At 41.8% G+C, this 20,903-nt stretch overlaps 1 protein-coding gene across 9 annotated transcripts in view; it reads right to left on the reverse strand.

The window, feature by feature from the left end:
- Nucleotides 1-20,903, reverse strand: part of kiaa1328 (KIAA1328 ortholog) — a 174,480-nt gene that overhangs the window by 44,848 nt on the left and 108,729 nt on the right. For 6 of the 9 annotated variants that reach the window (XM_043684535.1, XM_043684585.1, XM_043684393.1 and 3 more), the window contains 2 exons: nt 18,037-18,230; nt 7,506-7,611 (listed from right to left, as the gene is read on the reverse strand). The exons of 1 other annotated variant lie outside the window; for it this stretch is intronic. In XM_043684535.1, coding sequence (XP_043540470.1) covers nt 7,506-7,611; nt 18,037-18,230 — 300 coding nt within the window. Of the gene's footprint in view, nt 1-7,505; nt 7,612-18,036; nt 18,231-20,903 lie in introns of those variants that run through there. 2 more of the 9 variants (XM_043684899.1, XM_043684954.1) reach the window with 2 other exon arrangements.

A 20,903-nucleotide genomic window follows, 5' to 3' on the forward strand; every position in this document is an offset into this window, starting at 1 on the left:
CTTTTGTAACTTCTACTTGATGGAAGAGAGTGAAAAAAGGTATAACTGGAGTAGAAGGGGTCTTGATTATGTTGGCTGTTTTCCCAAGACAGCAGGAACGTAGACAGAGTCAATGGAAGGAAGTCTGTTTTTTTGTAATAATCTGAGCTGCTTTCATACCTCTCTGTAATTTCTCGCGGTCTTGGGCAGAGCAGTTTCCATACCAATCTGTGATGCACCTGGATAGGATGCTTTCTATGGTACATCTATAAAAGTTGGTAAGAGTAATTGTGGACATGCCAAATTTCCTTTTGAGTTGAGACGATGTTGTGCTTTCTTGACTGTGGCACTGACATGGATGGACCAGAATAGATTGTTGTTGATAGATTTACTCCTAGGAACTTGAAGTTCTTGACCACCTACACCTCAGCACCACAAATACAGACAAGGGCGTGTCCTCCACTCCGCTTCCTGAAATCAATAACTAGTTCTTCATTTTGTTGACAATGAGGGAGGGATTTTGTTGTCTTTACACCATGCCACTAAAGTGTCTCTTTTCCTAAACTCTCACCTTCTCATCGTTGTTTAAGATCTGACCCATGACAATGGTGTGTTATGGACTAGGCAAGACCATTCAAAACATTCTTAAGCAGGTAGTCCAGACCGTAACTTTGCTATTTTCTTTGGTAAGTGTAGTGTGAAAATTACCCAGAGTAAGTTAGCACGGTTGACGACCAGGTTTTAAAACAGAAACATTTATTCACAAAATTACACCATAAAACACAATGAACAGAATACAGAATACCCACAGAACTCAGTCTATCCAAATTCAACTTAGTTATGTTGTTCCAAAAAAATACGTGCAACAGTCCCAATAAGCAAACCCCTTAAACACAGAGCAAAAATGAAACAAAGGATTACAGGTCAAAGTTAGAAGGACAGAGAGTCATGCAGCCTGTTTCCACACAGCCCACTGCTGAACTGAATTGACTAACAAGAATTTAGTTTCTTGTTAGACTGACCACTCCCCTTTCATTATATAGGTTACTTCTAAAACATGAAAGCTTTGGCCTAAATTCTCATCTGTTTACGCCTCCCAATATCTCATTCCTGAAGAAGGGCTAATGCCCGAAATGTCGATTCTCCTGTTCCCTAGATGCTGCCTGACCTGCTGCGCTTTTCCAGCAACACATTTCCATCTCATCTCTGTACCAACCCAGCCGATTTGGAGCCCAGACTGTTTTACAACCCCTCTGAGAAAAACCAAGGATGCATTATCCTTGAGAAAAGGAATGGCTTTTAGCAAAAGGAGCAACTTTGTGACAGGTGTCATCAGCAAATTTGTAAACTGAGTTAAAGCCGACCTCGGCCACACAGTCATGAGTGTATAGGAGTATAGACGGGATGAATATGCAGCCTTGAGGGGCACTGGTGTTAAGGATTATTGTAAGGAGATGCTGTCACCAATCCCTACTGATTGCGATCTGGATGCCAGGAAGTCGAGGATATAGTTGCAGAGTCTTAGATCTGGGTATGGGTTTGGTTGGAATGATGGTAGCTGAATGTGAAATGTTGTAGGTGCCTAACACTTGGGCTGATTTAGGAGGTCAGTCCTGACTGAGCATGGATCAGTTTACTGACTGAAGTCTCCACAGCTCTCTGACTAACTTATCTGTGATCCTTGGACTCAATGGGTTTAACCTGCAGGACTGACCATGGCCCAATCATTGATAACAGGGTAGGGCAAATTGCAGTCCTGGAAGTAGGAGGACATCTGGAAAATCCTGGATGGAATCACTCATCACGGGAGCAGATACAGCAGAGGTGGAGGAGTTGGGAGTAAGGGATTGCATTTTTACAGGACATGGGGTGGGAAGGGGTGTAGTCAAGGTCGCTGTGGGATTCGTTGGGTTTGAAGTAGATGTCAGTGTTAAGTCGGTTGGTGGAGACGGAGAGGTCCAGGAAAGGGAGGGAGGTGTCAGAGATGGTCTGAGTGAATTTAAGGTCAGGGTGGAAGGCATTGGTGTAGTGGATAACTGTTGAAGCTACCTGCGGGAGCACGGAGCAACGCCAATACAGTCATCAATGTAGTGGGGGATAGTGCCAGTTTAGCTGTGAAAGAGGGACTGTTCCACAAAGAGGCAGGCATAGCTGGGACCCACCCGGGCACTCATAACCACCCGGGCACTCATAATCACCCTTTTGGTTTGCAGCAAGTGGGAGAATTGAAGGAAGACCATCACTGATTATGTCACCTCCACCCCTGCAACCACTGCCATCACGTATGCGAATGCTGCCGACAATGTTACTTCCGCCTCCGTGACTGCCACCAATGTCACTTCTGCAGATGCTGGCGATCACACTGCCTTCAAGGATGCCACTGGTTACATGACTGTTGATATCACTGCCAATCACATGACCACTCCCATTCCAGAGACAGTCTCTATCCCCACTCCACACTCCATACCAAGCCCTGCTAGGTATTTAATAATCCCCAGACCTCCCTCCACACCCCCGCCCAAACTGAGGGCAAACTGTCAGTCATTAGCAAAGGACTCACCAACCCACTACACTCCCATGAGAGTGAATTGTGTATGAGCTACGATGTTGAACTCTTTTTCCGTAGCCTCCACCTACATGCCTACTTTTTCAATCGTGACTCCTACCCACCCTCCGAAGACCCCTTTCCCCGCCTCCAACTTACTCCATCTTCTTGGACACCCCAAGCTGGCCACTTATCCACCTTCAAACACTTCATCTCTAACTACTGTCGCGATGGTAACTGCCTTAAACTCTTCATCCCCTCATTCACTCCAACCTCCCACTCTTGCAATGCACTCCCTTCGCTCCAACCCCAACCTCACAATCAAACTAGCTTACAAGGGAGGCACAGTGGTTGTATGATGCACCAATCTCTACATTGCTGAGGCCAGACGCAAACATCTCCTCCTGCTGCCCCCTCGACCACAACTCCACCTCTCATCACTAAACCATCATCTCCAAGACCATCCACAATCTCATTGCCCCAGTTAATCTCCCATCCTCAGCCTCTAACCTCAGTTTCCCAACCACATACCGCCCAAAATCTACAATCCTGACTGCCTTGGTCGATTGATTATCTCCAGTTGCTCCTGCCCTACAGAACTAATCTCCGTTTATCTCGACTCCGTCCTATCCCCCTTCATTCAGGAACTCCCCACATATGTTCGAGACACCACCCATGCCCTCCACCGCCTCTATCCCCATGTGATTCGCTGTCCCCAGCGCCTCATCTTCACCATGGACATCCAGTCCCTCTACACCTACATCCCCCATAAGGAAGGCCTCAAAACCTTCCATTTAGACATCTTTTGCTGACCCACCCAATCTCCATCCATCAACACTCTCAGTCAATTGGCAGAACTTGTCCTCACCCTAAACAACTTCTCCGTTAAATCTTCCCGCTTCTTTCAAATCAGAATGGTGGCAATGAGTACCCATGGGTCCCAGTTATGCCTGCCTCCTTGTCGAATATGTGGAACAATCCCTCGTCCACAGGTACAGTGCCATTATTCCTCATCTTTTCCTCTGCTACATCGAGGACCGTATCAGCGCTGCCTCATGCTCCCACAAGGAGCTTGAACAGTTTATCCACTTCATCCATGTCCTCCACCCTGACCTCAAATTCACCTGGGCATCTCCGACGCCTCTTTCCTGGACAACACCATCTCCAGCAATCGACATAACACAGACATCTATTTCAAATGCACCAACTCCCACAGCTACCTTGACTAGACCTCCTCCCAATTTGTCGCCTGTAAAAATGCAATCCCTTACTCCCACTCCTCTGGGTGGCACGGTGGCTCAGTGGTTAGCACTGCTGCCTCACAGCATTAGGGACTCTGGTTCGATTCCAGCCTCAGAGGACTGTCTGTGTGGAGTTTGTATGTTCTCCTCGTGTCTGCATAGGTTTCACCTGGGTGCTTCAGTTTCCTCCTACAGTCCAAAGATGTGCAGGTCAGGTGAACTGGCCATGCTAAATTGCCCATAGTGTTCGGTGCATCAGTCAGAAGGAAATGAGTCTGAGTGGGTTAGTCTTCAGAGGGTCTGTGTGGACATGTTGGGCCGAAGGGCCTGTTTCCACACAGTAGGGAATCTGATCTAATCTGCTCCCCAGATGAACGATTCACTCCAGGACTTCCCAGATGTCTTTCTACTTCCAGGACTGCAATTTCCCCATCCCTGTTATCAACGATGCATTCAATTGCAAGTCCTCTATTTTTCACACCTCCACCTTGAACCCCATCTCCACAACTGCAACAAGTATAGAATGCCCCTGGTCCTCGCATTCCATCCAACTATTCTGCAAGTCCAGCATATCATCCTCCACCATTTTTGCCACCTACAGTCATACCCCACCACCAAAAATATATTTCCCTCCCCAACCCTATCTGCATTCCATAATGGCCATTTCCTCCATGACTCCCTCATTAAGTCCACACTCCCCATTAACCCCCTGTCCACACCTAGCACCTTCCCATCTGCCGTAAGAGGCGCAAAACCTGCAGTCATACCACCCCTCTCACCTCCATCCAAGACCTCAAAAGGTCATTCCACACCGGGTAGAGATTTATTTGCAAATCCTCAAACCTCATTTACTGCACTTGTTGCTTTCAATGTGGTCTCTTCCACATTGGAAAGACCAAGCACAAACTCGCGGAATGGTTCAGGGAACATCCCTGGTCCATATGCACCAACCAACCCCACCTTCTTGTTGCCATCAATTTCAACACACCCTCCCATTCTCCTCATGACATGTCCATTCTGGGCCTCCTCCACTGCCCAAACAAGGTCACCCACAAACTGGAGCAGGAACACTGCCTCGGGAGCCTACAACCACAAGACCTCAACACTGAATTGACCAATTTCCAAATCTCCCCTCCCCCAACCCAATCGACTTGGTTTCACCCTCTTGACCTGACCAACCTATTCATCTTCCTTCCCACCTATCCGCTCCACACTTCCAACTGACCTATCACAATCACCTCCTACCATCATCTACCCATCACCATCCCAACTACCTTTGCCCTAGCCACCCTACTCCCCCTATTTATTTCTTATCACCCTTCCCCCTCCCCAGTCCTGATGAAGGGCTAAGCCTGAACGTCAACTCTTTATGCTGAAAGTAACATCCTCAAAAAACTCCCACAAGTTATTCAAACACAACCTTCTTTTCATAAACCCATGGTGATTCAGCCCAATCTTTTCCATACGTCCAACTATCACATACTTTATAATAGATTCTAAATTTTCCCCATCAGTCAGATATTTAACCACTTGCTTCACCCATTTATAACTGCTTACAATTTCCTTATGTCTTCAAACTGTATTTTTCTCCCTATGTTTGTGTCATTTGCAAATTTAGCAACTGTGTCTTCACTCACCTCATTTAAGTCATGATTGAAATTATAAAAAGTTGAGGTACCAGCACAAACCTCTATGAGTCTCTACTCATCACGTCCCATCAGTCATACAATGACCCACTTATATCTACTCTGCTTTCTGCCCGCAACTAATCTTCTATCACACATCACGAGCTTTGCTTTCATTTCACAATAATATCTGATTGTCAGATTATCAAAACTTTTTAAAAATCAAATATGCTCATTTCCAGACCTGTGTTTTAAGTTGAGTCACAAGTCAATACTTTATTGAGTGAGTATGTTTTGAAAATCCAACTACAGTCTATACATGTTGTTAGGTAAAACAATGACTGCAGATGCTGGAAACCAGATTCTGGATTAGTGGTGCTGGAAGAGCACAGCAGTTCAGGCAGCATCCAAGGAGCAGTAAAATCGACGTTTCGGGCAAAAGCCCTTCATCAGGAATAGAGCATACATGTTGTTAATCTATTTCAAACAAACCAATAAATCTTTAATTCTCTTACTACATTTTGAGATTACACCAAGGGAAAAAAAACTGTTTTAAAAACATGGAATTGCTTCTTTAGGCAAAATTCAGAGAAACGGAGGGTGGTAGTGGTAGTAGTAGTAATAGTAGTACTACTACTATAGTTGTATTACTGGACTAGTTTACCAGATACAAAATTGAACTCTGAGTTGGGGAAAAGCTCTCCATTGGTTACGTATACCTAGCATAAAACTGGTTAAAGTCATTAAATGCCAATCATCTTAGGTCCAGACCATTAATGTAGAATTTCTTCAGGGCAATGTCCCATACTCAAACATCTTCAGCTACTCCCTCATTGAAGTTCCCTCCAGTATCAAGTCAGAACTGGAAACAGATAATTGCAGATAATTGTGTTCATTTGCAGTCGTAACTCAGATACTCAAATAGTTCGTGTCCACATACAAAGATTTGGACAACATTCATACCTGGGTTTACAAGTGGCAAGTAATATTCACGTTACACACATACTAAGTTATACCATCTTCTAGAACACAGATTCAAACCATTTCTCCCAACGTCCAATGGTATTATCCACAGTTGAACTACCACCATCAACATCCTGGATGGCGAGCACCGCCGCTGGCCTGAAACTTAACTGGATCAGCCACATTAATACGAAGGGGCTGGAAACTCTGCAGCTAAATTCACCTCCTGACTCCTTAAAGTTTGTCTACCATCTATGAGGCACTAGTCAGGAATATAATGTAATGCTTTCCACTTGCATGGCGGAATGCAACTTTAACAATATTGAAGCAGCTCAATACTATCCAGGATAAAGCCATCTGCATGTCAAGTGTCCAAACATCACCTTAACATTCATACTCTTTAGCACTCGCACACTGGCTATAGCAACTTATCAAGGCTTCTTCAACAGCAGCACCCAAATCTTCAACTCCTACTACCTCGAAAGATCAGAATTGTAGACATATGGGAATAGCACTGCCTGAAACATTTGTTCTTGTCATGCAACAATCTGATATGGAAATATAGTGTCTTTTTGTTGTTATGAGATCAAGATTCTGGAACACCCTCCCAAACAGTACTATGAAGTATCATCAGCACAAAGTCCAACAGCATTAACTAATGAACAATAAATGCTGACCTTGGCAGCAACTCCACATCCTAGAAATGGATGCAAAAAATCCTCAGCAGGTGCATTCGATATTCAAGTTGCACTTTGTGATAACCAAACATATAACACACTATGCTTTTATATTTTCTTATGTCTGTGGACCCAGTAGTATTTATTGTCCTCCTCCAGATTCCTTTCTGGGATGTCAACCGTCATTCATGTTGCGTGGTATTTGTGTTATATAGAAGTCGGTAGGTAGGTAGGTTGGTGTTGCACATCCCATCCTTGAAGAAAATCATTGGACTATTTGGATTTTTATGGTACTCCAGCAATTATTACAGAACTATTGCTCTTGGACTAATATAAATTTCCCTACTTGTCATGGCAGAATTTAAGTGTTCATCTAATACTGTAATCACTACACAATTATTTCAGAAGTTCAGAATTGAAGCTGAACTTTTGCCATACCAAAAGTGGTGGATTTAAATTTCAACTGGCAACTTACCGTGCTGATTCAACCCAAAAGGGTGATGTTGCTGTGCTGACAGATTCATTTTTGGTAAGTAATAGAAGGGGAGAAGTAGCCACATCTTTTTTCAAAAGTGGAGTCCCTATGTAAAAGAAATTGTAGTTAATTGAGCACAGCATAGATAAAATTTAATGAACCAATCTTGAAATAAATTACAGATTGAAAAATCTGAACAATATATAAGTTCTAATTACAGAGTATTGTTGGAGGGTGTAATTAAAGAGACAAAGTATGAACTTTGGCTGAAGCAATAACTGAAATTATATTCTCAGTGCACTTAGGCAAACACCCTGAAAAATGTGTCAGACCGACTAGTACATTAAATTGTTCCTCTATCCTGCCCAGTCAATCAACATGATCATGGTGGATCTTCAGCTTTGAATATATCAAATTATGAATCTCTTGAGACAGAGAATTCCAAAGATTGACAAGATTTCTTAGTCCTAAGTGATCAATTCCTTAAACTGAGACTGTTCTTATAAATTACAGATAACATTGAAACAATTTACTCAGCCACTTAGATTAGCTCATCCCTCCCATCATAGGCAACTATCTAATTTGCAGCACAGCCTCCAAGGGAGGTTTATCCTTACTTAAATATTGAAATTAAAACTGCACATGGTACATAAGGTGTTACATCACTAAAGCCCTTTACAATTGCAGCAATACGTCCTTACTCTTGCATTTTAACTCCTTGTAACAAGGGCTATTCTGAATTGCTTGTTGTGGCTGCACGTTAACTTCGTGTTTGTTCTGTAAGTACACACCCATCTTTCTGAACATCAACATGCAAATACTACAGTTTTAAAAAAAAACTTTATTTTCCCATTCTTACCACCAAAATGGATAATTCCATATTCTATTTGCCTCCTTTTTGTCTAATCATTTAACATCTTTATTTCTGTGCAGCATTGTTGTGTCCGCATACAGTTTAATGTCCTTACTTGACTTTGAATTATCAGCAAACTTTTGATATATTACTGTCTCATCTGCATCATTAATGTAGATTGTAATTAGGTCAGGATCTAGCATCAATACTTGTGACATTCCACATTTACAGCCTGCTTTTTGTTTTAAATCTCTACTTCCAGTGTTCTATCCATGAATCAATCTTCCATTTATGTGAATCTATTATGTCCAACTTTATCAACCTTTAATTCTAGTGTTATCTTTCTTGGGCAGCCTTCTTGGGATGTCTACAAAATCAAAATATATTGCATTTACTGACTCCCCTTTATCCCTGCCATTCTTCAGAATATTCTAAAAGAAAATTGTGCAACATTATTCCACTTTCTTAAACCATGTTGAGTATGTAGTCTGTCTAATTCTGCAATGACCTAATTGTATCATTCTGATAACTTAATAACATATTCCACCAGTTTGCTGACAACTAAAGTCAGGGGAATTGCCCTGCAGATCACAGTTTTCCTTCTCCATCCTTTCTTGGACAGTGTTTTGTTACATTTGCTTACTTTCAATCCATTAAGAACTTTCATGAATCTAAAGTAACGTCCCCAATCACTGCTGACACACCTTTTAGAATCCTATGATGCCATTGGGTCATAGGAGTCACTAAAGCATGTTGAGTCCATGCTGGCTCTCCAACTTTTCCAACTGATGCTCAGTAATTAAAGCGCCTCAATAATACATACAAAAGTTCTTGTATATCTTTGTGAATTATCTGTAATGGTGCTCTCCTGATTCTGTCTCTCGATTTGCAGGTTCATAGAATATCCCACAACAGAATGATAGTAACTCTTTGCTTCTAAATTCTAACCAGATGGACATATTTTTCACAACACTAGAATGTCTTTGTTAAACAACACTAAAATTCAACTTCTCTTTTTTTTCCTTTCCTATTATACCTGAATACTTTGTATTCTTAAATAATAAGTACTCAGCCCTCAGTACGTTTAAGACACATTTCAATTAATGCTGCTAGATTACATTCCCACATGCTATTTATTCTTCCCTATCCGTGGGGATAGCTGAAATGATGGTTTTACTTGCCAGGACTTGCTGCTGTTCAATCTCTCTTCTGCAGGTACTTTTCACTTCCTTGTCAGAGGCACAGTGACTGGTTCACAACTTATAAAGTCTCTAACGTAATGGTTAAACTAACAACTTATAGCAACTGGTGAGATACGGTAACAGACTTTCTTCAGGTTTCAGGTTTTCCTAGTATGAAGAGACGCACCAGTTCTATTTCCTATAGTCCGAAGCTTCTGGCAATATCATGCACACCCACAAGCTGTTCAGCTACCGACGGCCAACCACATAAATGTTGACCTGTCATCGACAAAAGGTCACTACACTACAAAGGTAGTGGAAGGAGCTTACTGTGTGCAATAAATTTCATTTTGTATATAAACCCTAGTGTCATGCTTATACAATTAACCACCTCCACTGCATGAACAGCAGCAAGGTAAATACGACTTACAACATTGCGGGGAAACACAGTTTTATAAAGTGCACAAATCCTCCACAATCCTGGGTTTTTAAAACAGTTGTTTTCTCATTTTAGCCCACAATAAAAAAATACAGAAAAGTATAAAATATACAGTCTTTACAAAATAAAGTCGTAAAAGGGAGAGAAAACTTAAAACAATTACCAGATGTTGTTCTACTCAAATTGAGATTCTATTGAATTGTTCTGATGAGTGCAGGACAAGACTTTTGTTAAAATGCACAATTTTTCAGCAATGGTCAATAATAATTTTAACCATGATGTATTGGTGAATGGGAGTCATTAAGGGCCAGCAAAAACAAAATTTGCATTAGGAATATTTCCTTTTTTTAAAAAAAAACTTCAGCATCGATAGTAAGAACTGGGAAGTTTTTTTCATTCTATCATAGAACGAGGATGGTGCTGGCTGCCCAGTATTAACTATCCATCCCTAGCTACCCTCTTGAAACACTGCAGCCCACTTGCTGACGGGTAAACCCACAATGCCATTAGACAGAGTTCCAGGATTTTGACCCACCACCACCACCGAAGGTGCAGCATTACATTTAAAACTGTGGTTGAAGAGAGGCTTGGAGAAAAATGTGCAGGTGATGGTGGTATCTGCTGCTCCTGTCCTTCTAGATTGAAGTGGTCGTGGATTTGGGAGGTGTTGTCTAAGGATCTTTGGTGAATTTCTGCAGTGCATCTTTTAGATAGGGCACACTACTCCTACTGTGCTTTGGTAGTGGAAGGAGTGGATGTTTGTGGATGCACTGCCAATCAAGAGAGCTGTTTTGTCCGGATGATATCAAGCTTGAGTGTTGTTGGAGCTGCAACCATACGACAAAAGAAGAATTCTATCACACTCTGACTTGCGCCTTGTAGATGATGGGTAGGCTTTGGGATTCAGGAGGTAAGTTTCATGCTTCAGTAATCCCGAGACTGGCCTGCTCTTGAGCCACTGTGTTTATATGGTGAGTCCAACTGAGTTTCTGGTCAATGGTAACCCCAAGGATGTTGATAGTGGGGATTCAGTGATGGTAACATCATTGGCTTTCAAGGCGTAGTGGTAAGGTTGTCTCTTATTGGAGATGATCATTGCCCGCCATTCATTTGGTGCAAATGTTACTGCCACTTGTCCAGGCCAAGCCTCAATACTGTCCAGGTCTTGTTCCATTTGAACATGGAATGCTTCATTATCAAATTGTGAATGATTATGATGTGGCAGGCATCACAGAGACATGGTTGCAGGGCAGTTTACAACAAGGATTCACAACTTATCAAAAAGACAGCGAGGTGGGCAGAAGGGGCGGGGTTACCTTGTTGGTTAAGAATGAAATTAAATCTATGGCACTGAATGACATAGGGCCAAATGATGTGTAGTCTGTGTGGGTGGATTTGAGGAACCACAAAGGCAAAAAAACCATAATGGGAGTTATGTACAGACATCCCAGCAGTAGTCAACACCAGGGGCACATGATGTACCAGAAAATAGATAGAGCATGTCAGAAAGACAAGGTCACGGTGATCATGGGGGACTTCGATACGCAAATAAACTGGGTGAATAATGTTGCCAGGGGATCCAAAGAAAGGGAATTCATGGAATGCTTGCAGGATGGCTTTTTGGAACAGCTTGTGATGGAGCCCACTGGCGAGCAGACTGTTCTGGACTTAGCGCTATGTAATGAGCCAGACTTTATAAAAGATCTTAAAGTAAGGGAACACTTAGGGGGCAGAGATCATAATATGGTAGAGTTCAGTCTGCAATTTGAAAGAGAGAAGGCAAAATCGGATGAAATGGTGTTACAGTTAAATAAAGGTGCATGAGAGAGGAACTGACGAAGATCGACTGGAAGCAGAGCCTAGTGGGGAAGACAGTAGAACAACAATGGCGGGAGTTTCTGGGTGTAACTGAGGACACAGTACAGAGGTCCAAAGAAAAGAAAGATTATCTGGGGAGGGGGGGGTGATTAGACAGCCATGGCTGACCAAGCAAGTCAGGAAATGTATCAAAGAACAAGAGAGCCTATAATGTGGCCAAGAGCACTGGGAAATCCAAAGATTGGGAAGACTACAAAAACAGAGGATAACAAAGAGAGAAATAAGGAAGGAGCGGATCAAATATGAAGGTAAGCCAGCCAGTAATAGTAGAAATGATAGTAAAATTTTATTTCAATACATAAGAAACAAATGAGAGGCAGAAGTAGGAATTGGGCCGCTCCAAATTGATGCAGGAAGGCTAGTGATGGGAGATAAGGAAATAGCTGAAGAACTTAAATGAAGAACTTAAGTGGAAGACATGAGTAATATCCCAACAATTAAGGAAAGTCAGCAGGCAGAGTAGAGTATGGTAACCATTACAAAAGAGAAAGTACTAGAAAAGTTAAAAGATCTAAAAATTGATAAATCTCCTGGCCCCGATGGGCTACATCCTAGAGTTCTGAGGGAGGTGGCTGAGGAAATAGCGGAGGCATTGGTTGGTGATCTTTCAAAAATCACTGAAGTCAACTAAAGCCCCAGATGATTGCAAAATCACTGTTGTAACCCCCTTTTTCACGAAAGGATCAAGACAAAAGATGGAAAATTATCAGCTGATTAGTCTAACCTTGGTTGTAGGTAAAATTGTAGAATCCATCATGAAGGATGAGATTTCTAAATTCTTGGAAGTGCAGGGTCAGATTAGAACAAGTCAGCATAGATTTAGTAAGGGGAGGTCGTGCCTGACAAACCTGTTAGAACTCTTTGAAGAGCTAAGAAGTAGGTTAAACTAGGGAAATCCAGTGGATGTTATCTATCCAGGCTTCCAAAAGGCCCTTGATAAGGTGCCTCACGGGAGGCTGCTGAGTAAGCTGAGGGCTCATGGTGTTCGAGATGAGCTACTGGCATGGATAGAAGATTGGCTATCTGACAGAAGGCAGAGAGTTGAGATAAAAGGTTCTTTATCAGAATGGCAGCTGGTGACAAGTGGTGTCCCGCAGGGATCAGTGTTGGGGCTGCAGCGGTTCACTTTATATATTAACAAGCTGGATGAAGGGGCTGGGGAAATTCTAGCGAAGTTCGTCGATGATACGAAGTTAGGTGGACAAGTAGGTAGTACTGAGAAAGTGGGAAGGCCACAGGACGATTTAGACAGTTTAGGAGAGTGGTTGAGGAAGTGGTTGATGAAATTCAATGTGAGCAAATGCGAGGTCTTGCACTTTTAAAAAAAACACAGACATGGACTATTTTCTAAACAGTGAGAAAATTCATAAAGCCAAAGTACAAAGGGATCTGCGAGTGCTAGTCCAGGATTCTCTAAAGGTTGACTTGCAGGTTGAGTCCGTGGTTCAGAAAACAAATGTAATGTTGTCATTTATCTCAAGAGGGTTGGAATATAAAAGCAGTGATGTGCTTATGAGACTTTGTAAAGCTCTAGTTAGGCCCCATTTAGAATACTGTGTCCAATTTTGGGCCCCATACCTCTGGAAGGACATACTGGCACTGGAGCGTGTCCAGCGGAGATTCACACGGATGACCCCTGGAATGGTAGGTCTAACATACAATAAAGGGCTGAGGATTCTGGGATGGTACTAGAGTTTAGAAGGTTGAGGGGAGATCTAATAGAAACTTAAAAGATAATACATGGCTTAGAAAGGGTGGACAATAGGAATTTGATTCCATTAGGCGGGGAGACTAGGACCCAGGGGCACAACCTTAGAATTAGAGGGGGTCAATTTACAACGGAAATGAGGAGACATTTCTTCAACCAGAGAATGGTGGGCCTGTGGAATTCATTGCCACGGAGCACAGTGAAGGCCGGGACGTTAAATGTCTTCAAGGCAGAGATTGATAAATTCTTGATCTCGCAAGGAATTAAGGGCTACAGGGAGAGTGTGGGTAAGTGGAGTTGAAATGCCCATCAGCCATGATTAAATGGCAGAGTGGACTCAATGGGCCGAATGGCCTTACTTCCAACTCCTATGTCTCATGATCTTGTTATTGGAGGAGCTGTGACTGGTGGTGAACACTATGTAATCATCGGCAAACATCCTCACTTCTAACCTAAGATCATTGATGAAACAACTTAAGATGCTTGTGCCTAAGACACAACCCTGAGGAACTCCTGTAGAGATATCCTGGAGCTTAGGTGACTGACCTCCAACACCACACTCTTCCTCTGCGCCAGGTATGACTCCAACCAGCAGTTTCTCATCAATACCATTGTTTCCAGTTTTGCTAGGGCTCTTTGATGCCACACTCAGTCAAATACAGCCCTGATGTCAAGGGCTGTTGCTTTTAACTCACTTCTGGAATTAAGCTCTTTTACCATGCTTGAACCAGGGCTGTAATGAGGTCAGCAGTTGATGTCCCTGCTGGAACCCAAATTAGGCATTACTAAGCAGGTTATTTCGGAGCATATGTTGATAACACTGTTGACAACATCTTTCATCGCATGACTGATGACAGAGTAGACTGATGGGGTGATAATTGGCCAGGTTGGATTTGTCCTGTTTTTTGCGTACAGGACATACCCGGGCAATTTTGACATTGTAAGGTAGGTGCCAGTGTTGTAAGAGTACTGGAATAGTTTGGTGAGGACAGAGGCCAGTTTTGGAGCACAAATTCTCATTGCTACTGTTGGAATATTGTCAGGTTCCATAGCTTTTGCAGTATCCAGTGATTCCAACCAATTCTTGATATTCATGTGGAGTGAATCGGATTGGCTGACATCCACATGACAATTCTGGCTAGAGATTGCTGTGAATGCTTAAGTCATATCCTTTGCATGGATGTATTGGGTTCTTCCATCACTGAGGATGAGGATATTTGTGGAGTGTCCTCCTCCTGTGAGTTGTTTAATTGTCCACCATCATTCAGGTCTGGATGTGGCAGGACTGGTCTGGTCTGTTGGATGTGGGATCACTTAGCTCTGTCTATCACTTGCTATTTATACTGTTTGGCATGCAAGTAATCCTGTTTGGTAGCTTCAGCAGGTTGATACCTCATTTTTAAGTATGCCTGGTGCTGCCCCTGGTATCTCTGCCCCTCCTGCAATCTCCGTTGAACCAGGGTTAAACTCTTGGCTTGGTGGTAAAGGTTGAGTGAGCAAAATGCCTGGCCCATGAGGTTATAAATTGTACTGAAGTACAACTCTGCTGCATCTGATGGCCCACAGCACATTATGGAGTTCATTCCTAAGTTGCTAGATCTGTTCAAAGTCTGCTCCATCTACCATAGTGATAATGGTATACAACACGATGATGGAAGGCATTCTTAACATGAAGGCAGGACTTAGTCTCCATAAGGAGTATGCGGTGGCCAGTCTTAACTGATACCAGCACGGACAATGGAAATGTATAAACCACTGGCTAGGCTACCACTAAAAGCCACAGACAAGATTTACTGGATTAGCAAGATTTAGCTGTGAGGAAAAATTGCAAAGTCTGATCATGCTTTGTTTGGAAAAGAGGAAGCAGAAGGAAGATTTCATTCAATGAAAACAAGGAGCCTCAATAGAATCAATAGGTGGGAACTGCTTCCTTTAGGAGAGAGTTTATAAATAAACAATTATGTCTAAATAAATTGTTGCAAGGATTAGAGGGGAGCTGAAAAGAGAAAATTCCATCCAGATAGTAATGAGGGCCAGGAATTCATTGGCTGAAACCCAAATCCCATTTATAATTACTGCTATTTGCACTTGAATTGCCATAACTAACTAGGCAATGGACCAAGAGCAGGGAACTGTATTTCAACAAAACAGCTCTTTTCCAGCCGGTTCATTTAAAAAAAAAATGGGCTGAATGGCTTCTTTCTGTCTTCTAAATTTCTATAATTGTGTCACAAGGGTGATGAGTGATAACTGGTACAGAATAGCATACAGGAAACAAAGTTTTGGATGAGCCGCATTGTACACAGAATGAATGACGGAAAGGCAGCTAGAACATCAGAATAACTAAACAGAGAGGCGATCAACATTTTCGATTGTTTCAGGAGTATGTGGTCTGACAGAGGGATGGAGATGGGTAATATTATAGAGCTGAAAGTAGTCTGTCTTTATACTACAGAAGACATGAGGTTGGACGTACAGCTGACTGTGGCTCTGAGCTTGTGTGCAGTCAGGTTCAAGCTGGAGACAGGACAAAGCTTCAAATCAATAGCACATTTACAACTAGTGTTGAGAAAACTGAAGCTCAACACTAGTTAACCAGCACAAAAGGAGGAAGGGGACAGCTGGTATCATCACCAAGAACATGCATTTTTATATGATACTTGGTTGAGGCCATTGTGGAAATATGGGGAGGGAAAGAAACATGATTAGAGATACTTAAATAAAAGAATACATGAAAGAACTGTGAATGCTATAAATCAGAAACAAAAATAGAAGTTGCTAGAAAAGCTTAGCAAATCTGGCTGCATTTATGATGAGAAATCAGAATGGAGGGAGGGTCACTGGAGCTGAAACATTCACTCTGATTTCTCTTCACAGATACTGCCAGGCCTGCTGAGTTTTACCAGCAACTTCTATTTTTGTTTCTGTTATTAGAGATACCTAAGCAGAGAATTTAGGGAAATATGCATACAAACATATGAATTAGGAGCAATAGACCATTCAGCCTCTCTGCCTACAAGACCATGGTTGATCTGATTGCAGTCTTAACTCCAAATTGAATCAACTCCTTATATCCTTTAATTTCATTCTCAATTAAAAATTCATCCATATGAAAATATGAGCAAAAACTGAAGAAGCAATAATGTTAAAGGTTTTCCTTAAAAGAGTAACAAGGAACAAGAAAAAAAATTAAGCATTTATGTAGCACTTATCACATCTTTTAGACATCTCAAAAAGCTTCACAACCAGCAAATTGCCTTAGAAGGTGTAGACATCATTCTTTTGTGCAGAAATGCCATTACTACATTTATGCACAAACAACTTGACCATTTAATCATTTTGATGGTGTTAGTTGAGCATTAAAATTGGTTAGCTTAGTAGGATCTTCTTATGGTAAAATGGGACTTGTAGTGATTGTAATAAGGTCAGTCAGGGGAGCGTCAGAGTTTCAATTCACTCAGAGCTGGCTCTGAGGAAGTTGGATCAGTGTCAAAGATTCTCCATGTGTAAATAAAGGGTGACTTGAGGACGTGATACCAGCCTCTGTGGCGTTATTTCAGGATTGTTCAGGTAGTTGTAAACAATCAGGAACGTCTCAGTTTAACTCTTCATCGCGATAATGCCATCTCCAACAGTACAACACTCCTTCAGAAACATGAAAAAGTGTCAACCCAGATTATGTGTTTTTAAATCACTAAGCAGAGCTTCAATACACAAACTTCAGAGTCAACACACAAGAGTGCTACCATTGGGCTAGGGTGGCACTTCTGGAACAAGAACTAAATATGAAGAGACTTGATGCTACTCAAAATGTATTTCTTTTGAGAGTGCAGGAATTACAATCAATTCCTTAATTATGCAGAGGCACATGGGTTGTATGTAAGTATATTACTTTTCATGAATTGTGTAAACAAAAGAACATAAATTCAAAATTGATGTGAATTTTTTTTTGAAAGGAAAGGTCATGTTTGAGCAACCTAGAGTCATACAGTCCAACTTGTCCAGATTGAAGGTGACAAATTTCTTTCCCCCTGCCCCAAAAGTAATGGAAACAAAGAAAAACAACTTAGCTAAAGCATCAGAATTATATTGATAAGCATTGGATACAGGACAAAACCACATTTCATTCTCTGTCTTCCCCTATAACTGAAAAGAAATCCGTAAGATACAAAGTTATGCTTCCAGTAATGGAATGGGAGTTTTTTTTTGAGGAACAGCAATTGGGAGTTGATTAATGGAAAATTGAGACAGCCAAACATTATAAAATTCTGCATCCTTGCACTTGTGTTATTCAATACTTATCAATGGAAGAACAGTATCTTTCATGGAATTAGCACTTCTGAAACATGATTTTTTTAAACATCAATTTCAAATAGTTCATGCAAATTTGTATTTTTCAAAATTATAATTTTCAACACATATTACAGAAGGGCATACATACTGAATGTTGTGTGCAAGTATAAAATAGATACCTGTTTCTTTATTTTGAGCACAAGTAGGGTATAAAGAGGCTGTACACCTAAAGGCATCCAATTCTGGATTAAAAGGTTCTAAAACTTTGTTTCCAGCACTTAATCTTTCCCACGGTTCTGTCATCGATGCTTTGATGTTCCTTTCCTGATGTTGCAAATTACCATGAAAAAGATCATCCTCTGATCTCAAATACCTGCAAAAAAAGTAATCAATTCTTAGCCTCATATCTCCAAGTTTAAATAGAGAAAAAATAAGAGGTATTTGCATTTGGATAAGCACCTATCATGCCTCCAAGGTTCCAAAGCACTTTGCAGAAGATAAACAAATTTTGGAATATTGTATTATTAAAAACCCAGCAACTAATATTTGTATGTTTTTTTGGATTCCAGCATCTGCATTTTTTGTCTCTCACCAAATAACCAGCTAATCCAATTTCAGAAAAGTTAGTTCAGAAATAAATATCAGGCAAGACATTGGGAGAATGCCCACGACCACTAATTAGTGTCACATAATAATTTCTGTCTGTCCGAGAGGACAAATGGGGCCTAGGTTTAATATCTCTTCCAAAGAACAGTAACGGTGCAGTGCTCCACACACTGCAACAACGATTTAGCACTTTTAATGTTAGAAAACATCTTAAGGCACTTCACTGGAGTGTTATTAAACTAGAATACAAATGACGCAGATGATATTAAGAGAACTAACAGAAGACTCAGTTTTTAAGGAGCATCTTAGAGAGTGATATGTGGTGAGGCAAAGAGATTTATGGCAGATATTCTACAGCATACTAATTACAAGCAAGTAAAGTTAGGCATGTACAAGAGGCTGGAATTCAAGCAGTGCCATCATCTCAAAGGCTTATATGGTTGAAGAGGTGAGTAATATAGGAAGGATTAAAGCCATCTATGGATTGGACAAAACAAGATTTTTTTTTTTTTTAAAGATTGAGGTATTGCTGGATTATGAAAAACTGGATGGTGATGAAAGGCTGCATATGATCAGCATGTAGAAACTGATACTGATATTTGGGAGCATTGCTTATGGACAACAGGTGATGGAGAAAACTGAAGGTGAGGTCCAAGAATAGATCCTTGGAAGATAGGGCAGGCAATAGTGGGAAGAGAAGCCGTTATGGGTTATTCTCAGGCTGTGGTTGAACAGACAAGAATGGAAACAGGCAACAGAAGCTCCACTCATGTGAAGCGTCAGAGCGGCACGCTAAAGGTTGCATGTAGGGTGGGAAGGTTGAGGAAGGATAGCTTACATCAGTCACAGGGAGTGTCATTTGTTATTTCAATAAGGATAGTTTCAGTACACGTAGTCAGGACCCGATAGGCAGAATTCAAACACAGAATTAGAGAAAAGATAAGCATGGATTTGGAAGCTGATAACACATTAAGGTCTGATCTCATTACCCTCAACTCCACTTCCCCTACAAGGAGCTACAAGGAGAGGCTGAACAGGCTGGGGTTGTTTTCCCTGGAGCGTCGGAGGCTGAGGGGCAACCTTATAGAGGTTTACAAAATTATGAGTGGCATGGATAGGATAAATAGACCAAGTCTTTTCCCTGGGGTCAGGGAGTCCAGAACTAGAGGGCATAGGTTTAGGGTGAGAGAGGAAAGATATAAAAGAGACCAAAGGGGCAACCTTTTCACGCAGAGGGTGGTACGTGTATGGAATGAGCTGCTAGAGGATGTGGTGGAGGCTGGTACAATTGCAACATTTAAGAGGTATTTGGATGGGTATATGAATAGGAAGGGTTTGGAGGGATATGGGCTGGATGCTGGCACGTGGGACTAGATTGGGTTGGGATATCTGGTCGGCATGGACGGGTTGGACCGAAGGATCTGTTTCCATGCTGTACATCTCTGACTCTATAATCCGATATGATTCAATAAGTTGTCCCTCATTCTTCTATATTTCAAGGAGTACAACCCGATTTATTCAACCTCTCCCCATAAGACAGTCCTTCCATGCCTGGTATCAACCCAGTGAACCTTCTCTGGTCTAGTTCCAATATAAGTATATCTTTCTTAGATAATAGACTCATAACAGTTCACAGTAATCCAGATGTAGTCTGACTTGTGCCTAGTATAGTTTTAGAAAAACCTCCCTACTTTTATACTCAATTCCCTTTGAAATAAAGGCACAACACTACACGTGCCTTCCCTACTATCAGCTGAACCTGTATGCTAACTTTTGTGATTCACAGACGAGGAGCCCCAAATGCCTCTGGTCTGTAGCTTCCTGTAATCTTTCTCTATTTAAATAACATTCTGCTCCTCTTTTGTTCCTGCCAAAGTACATAACCTCATGTTTCACATGCTATATTCCAGCTGCCAAATGTTTGCCCAGCACTTAACCTCATATAGTCACAGCATCATAGAGATGTACAGCACGGAAACAGACCCTTCAGTCCAACCCGTCCATGTCAACCAGATATCCCAACTTAATCTAGTCCACTTGCCTGCACCTGGCCCATATCACTTCAAATCCTTTCCTATTCATATACTCATCCAGATGCCTTTTAAATGTTGCAATTGTACCAGTCTCCACCTGCAACCTCCTCTGGCAGCTCATTCCATACACACACCACCCTCTGCATGAAAAAGTTGCCCCTTAGGTCCCTTTTATATCTTTTCTCTCTCACCCTAAACCTGTTCTGGATTAGTGGTCCTGGAAGAGCACAGCAGTTCAGGCAGCATCCGAGGAGCAGTAAAATCAACGTTTCGGGCAAAAGCCCTTCATCAGGAATAAAGGCAGAGAGCCAGAAGCGTGGAGAGATAAGCTAGAGGAGGGTGGGGGTGGGGAGAAAGTAGCATAGAGTACAATAGGTGAGTGGGGGAGGGGATGAAGGTGATAGGTC

The sequence above is a fragment of the Chiloscyllium plagiosum genome, chromosome 1, assembly GCF_004010195.1.
Source record: "Chiloscyllium plagiosum isolate BGI_BamShark_2017 chromosome 1, ASM401019v2, whole genome shotgun sequence".
NCBI lineage: Eukaryota > Metazoa > Chordata > Chondrichthyes > Orectolobiformes > Hemiscylliidae > Chiloscyllium > Chiloscyllium plagiosum.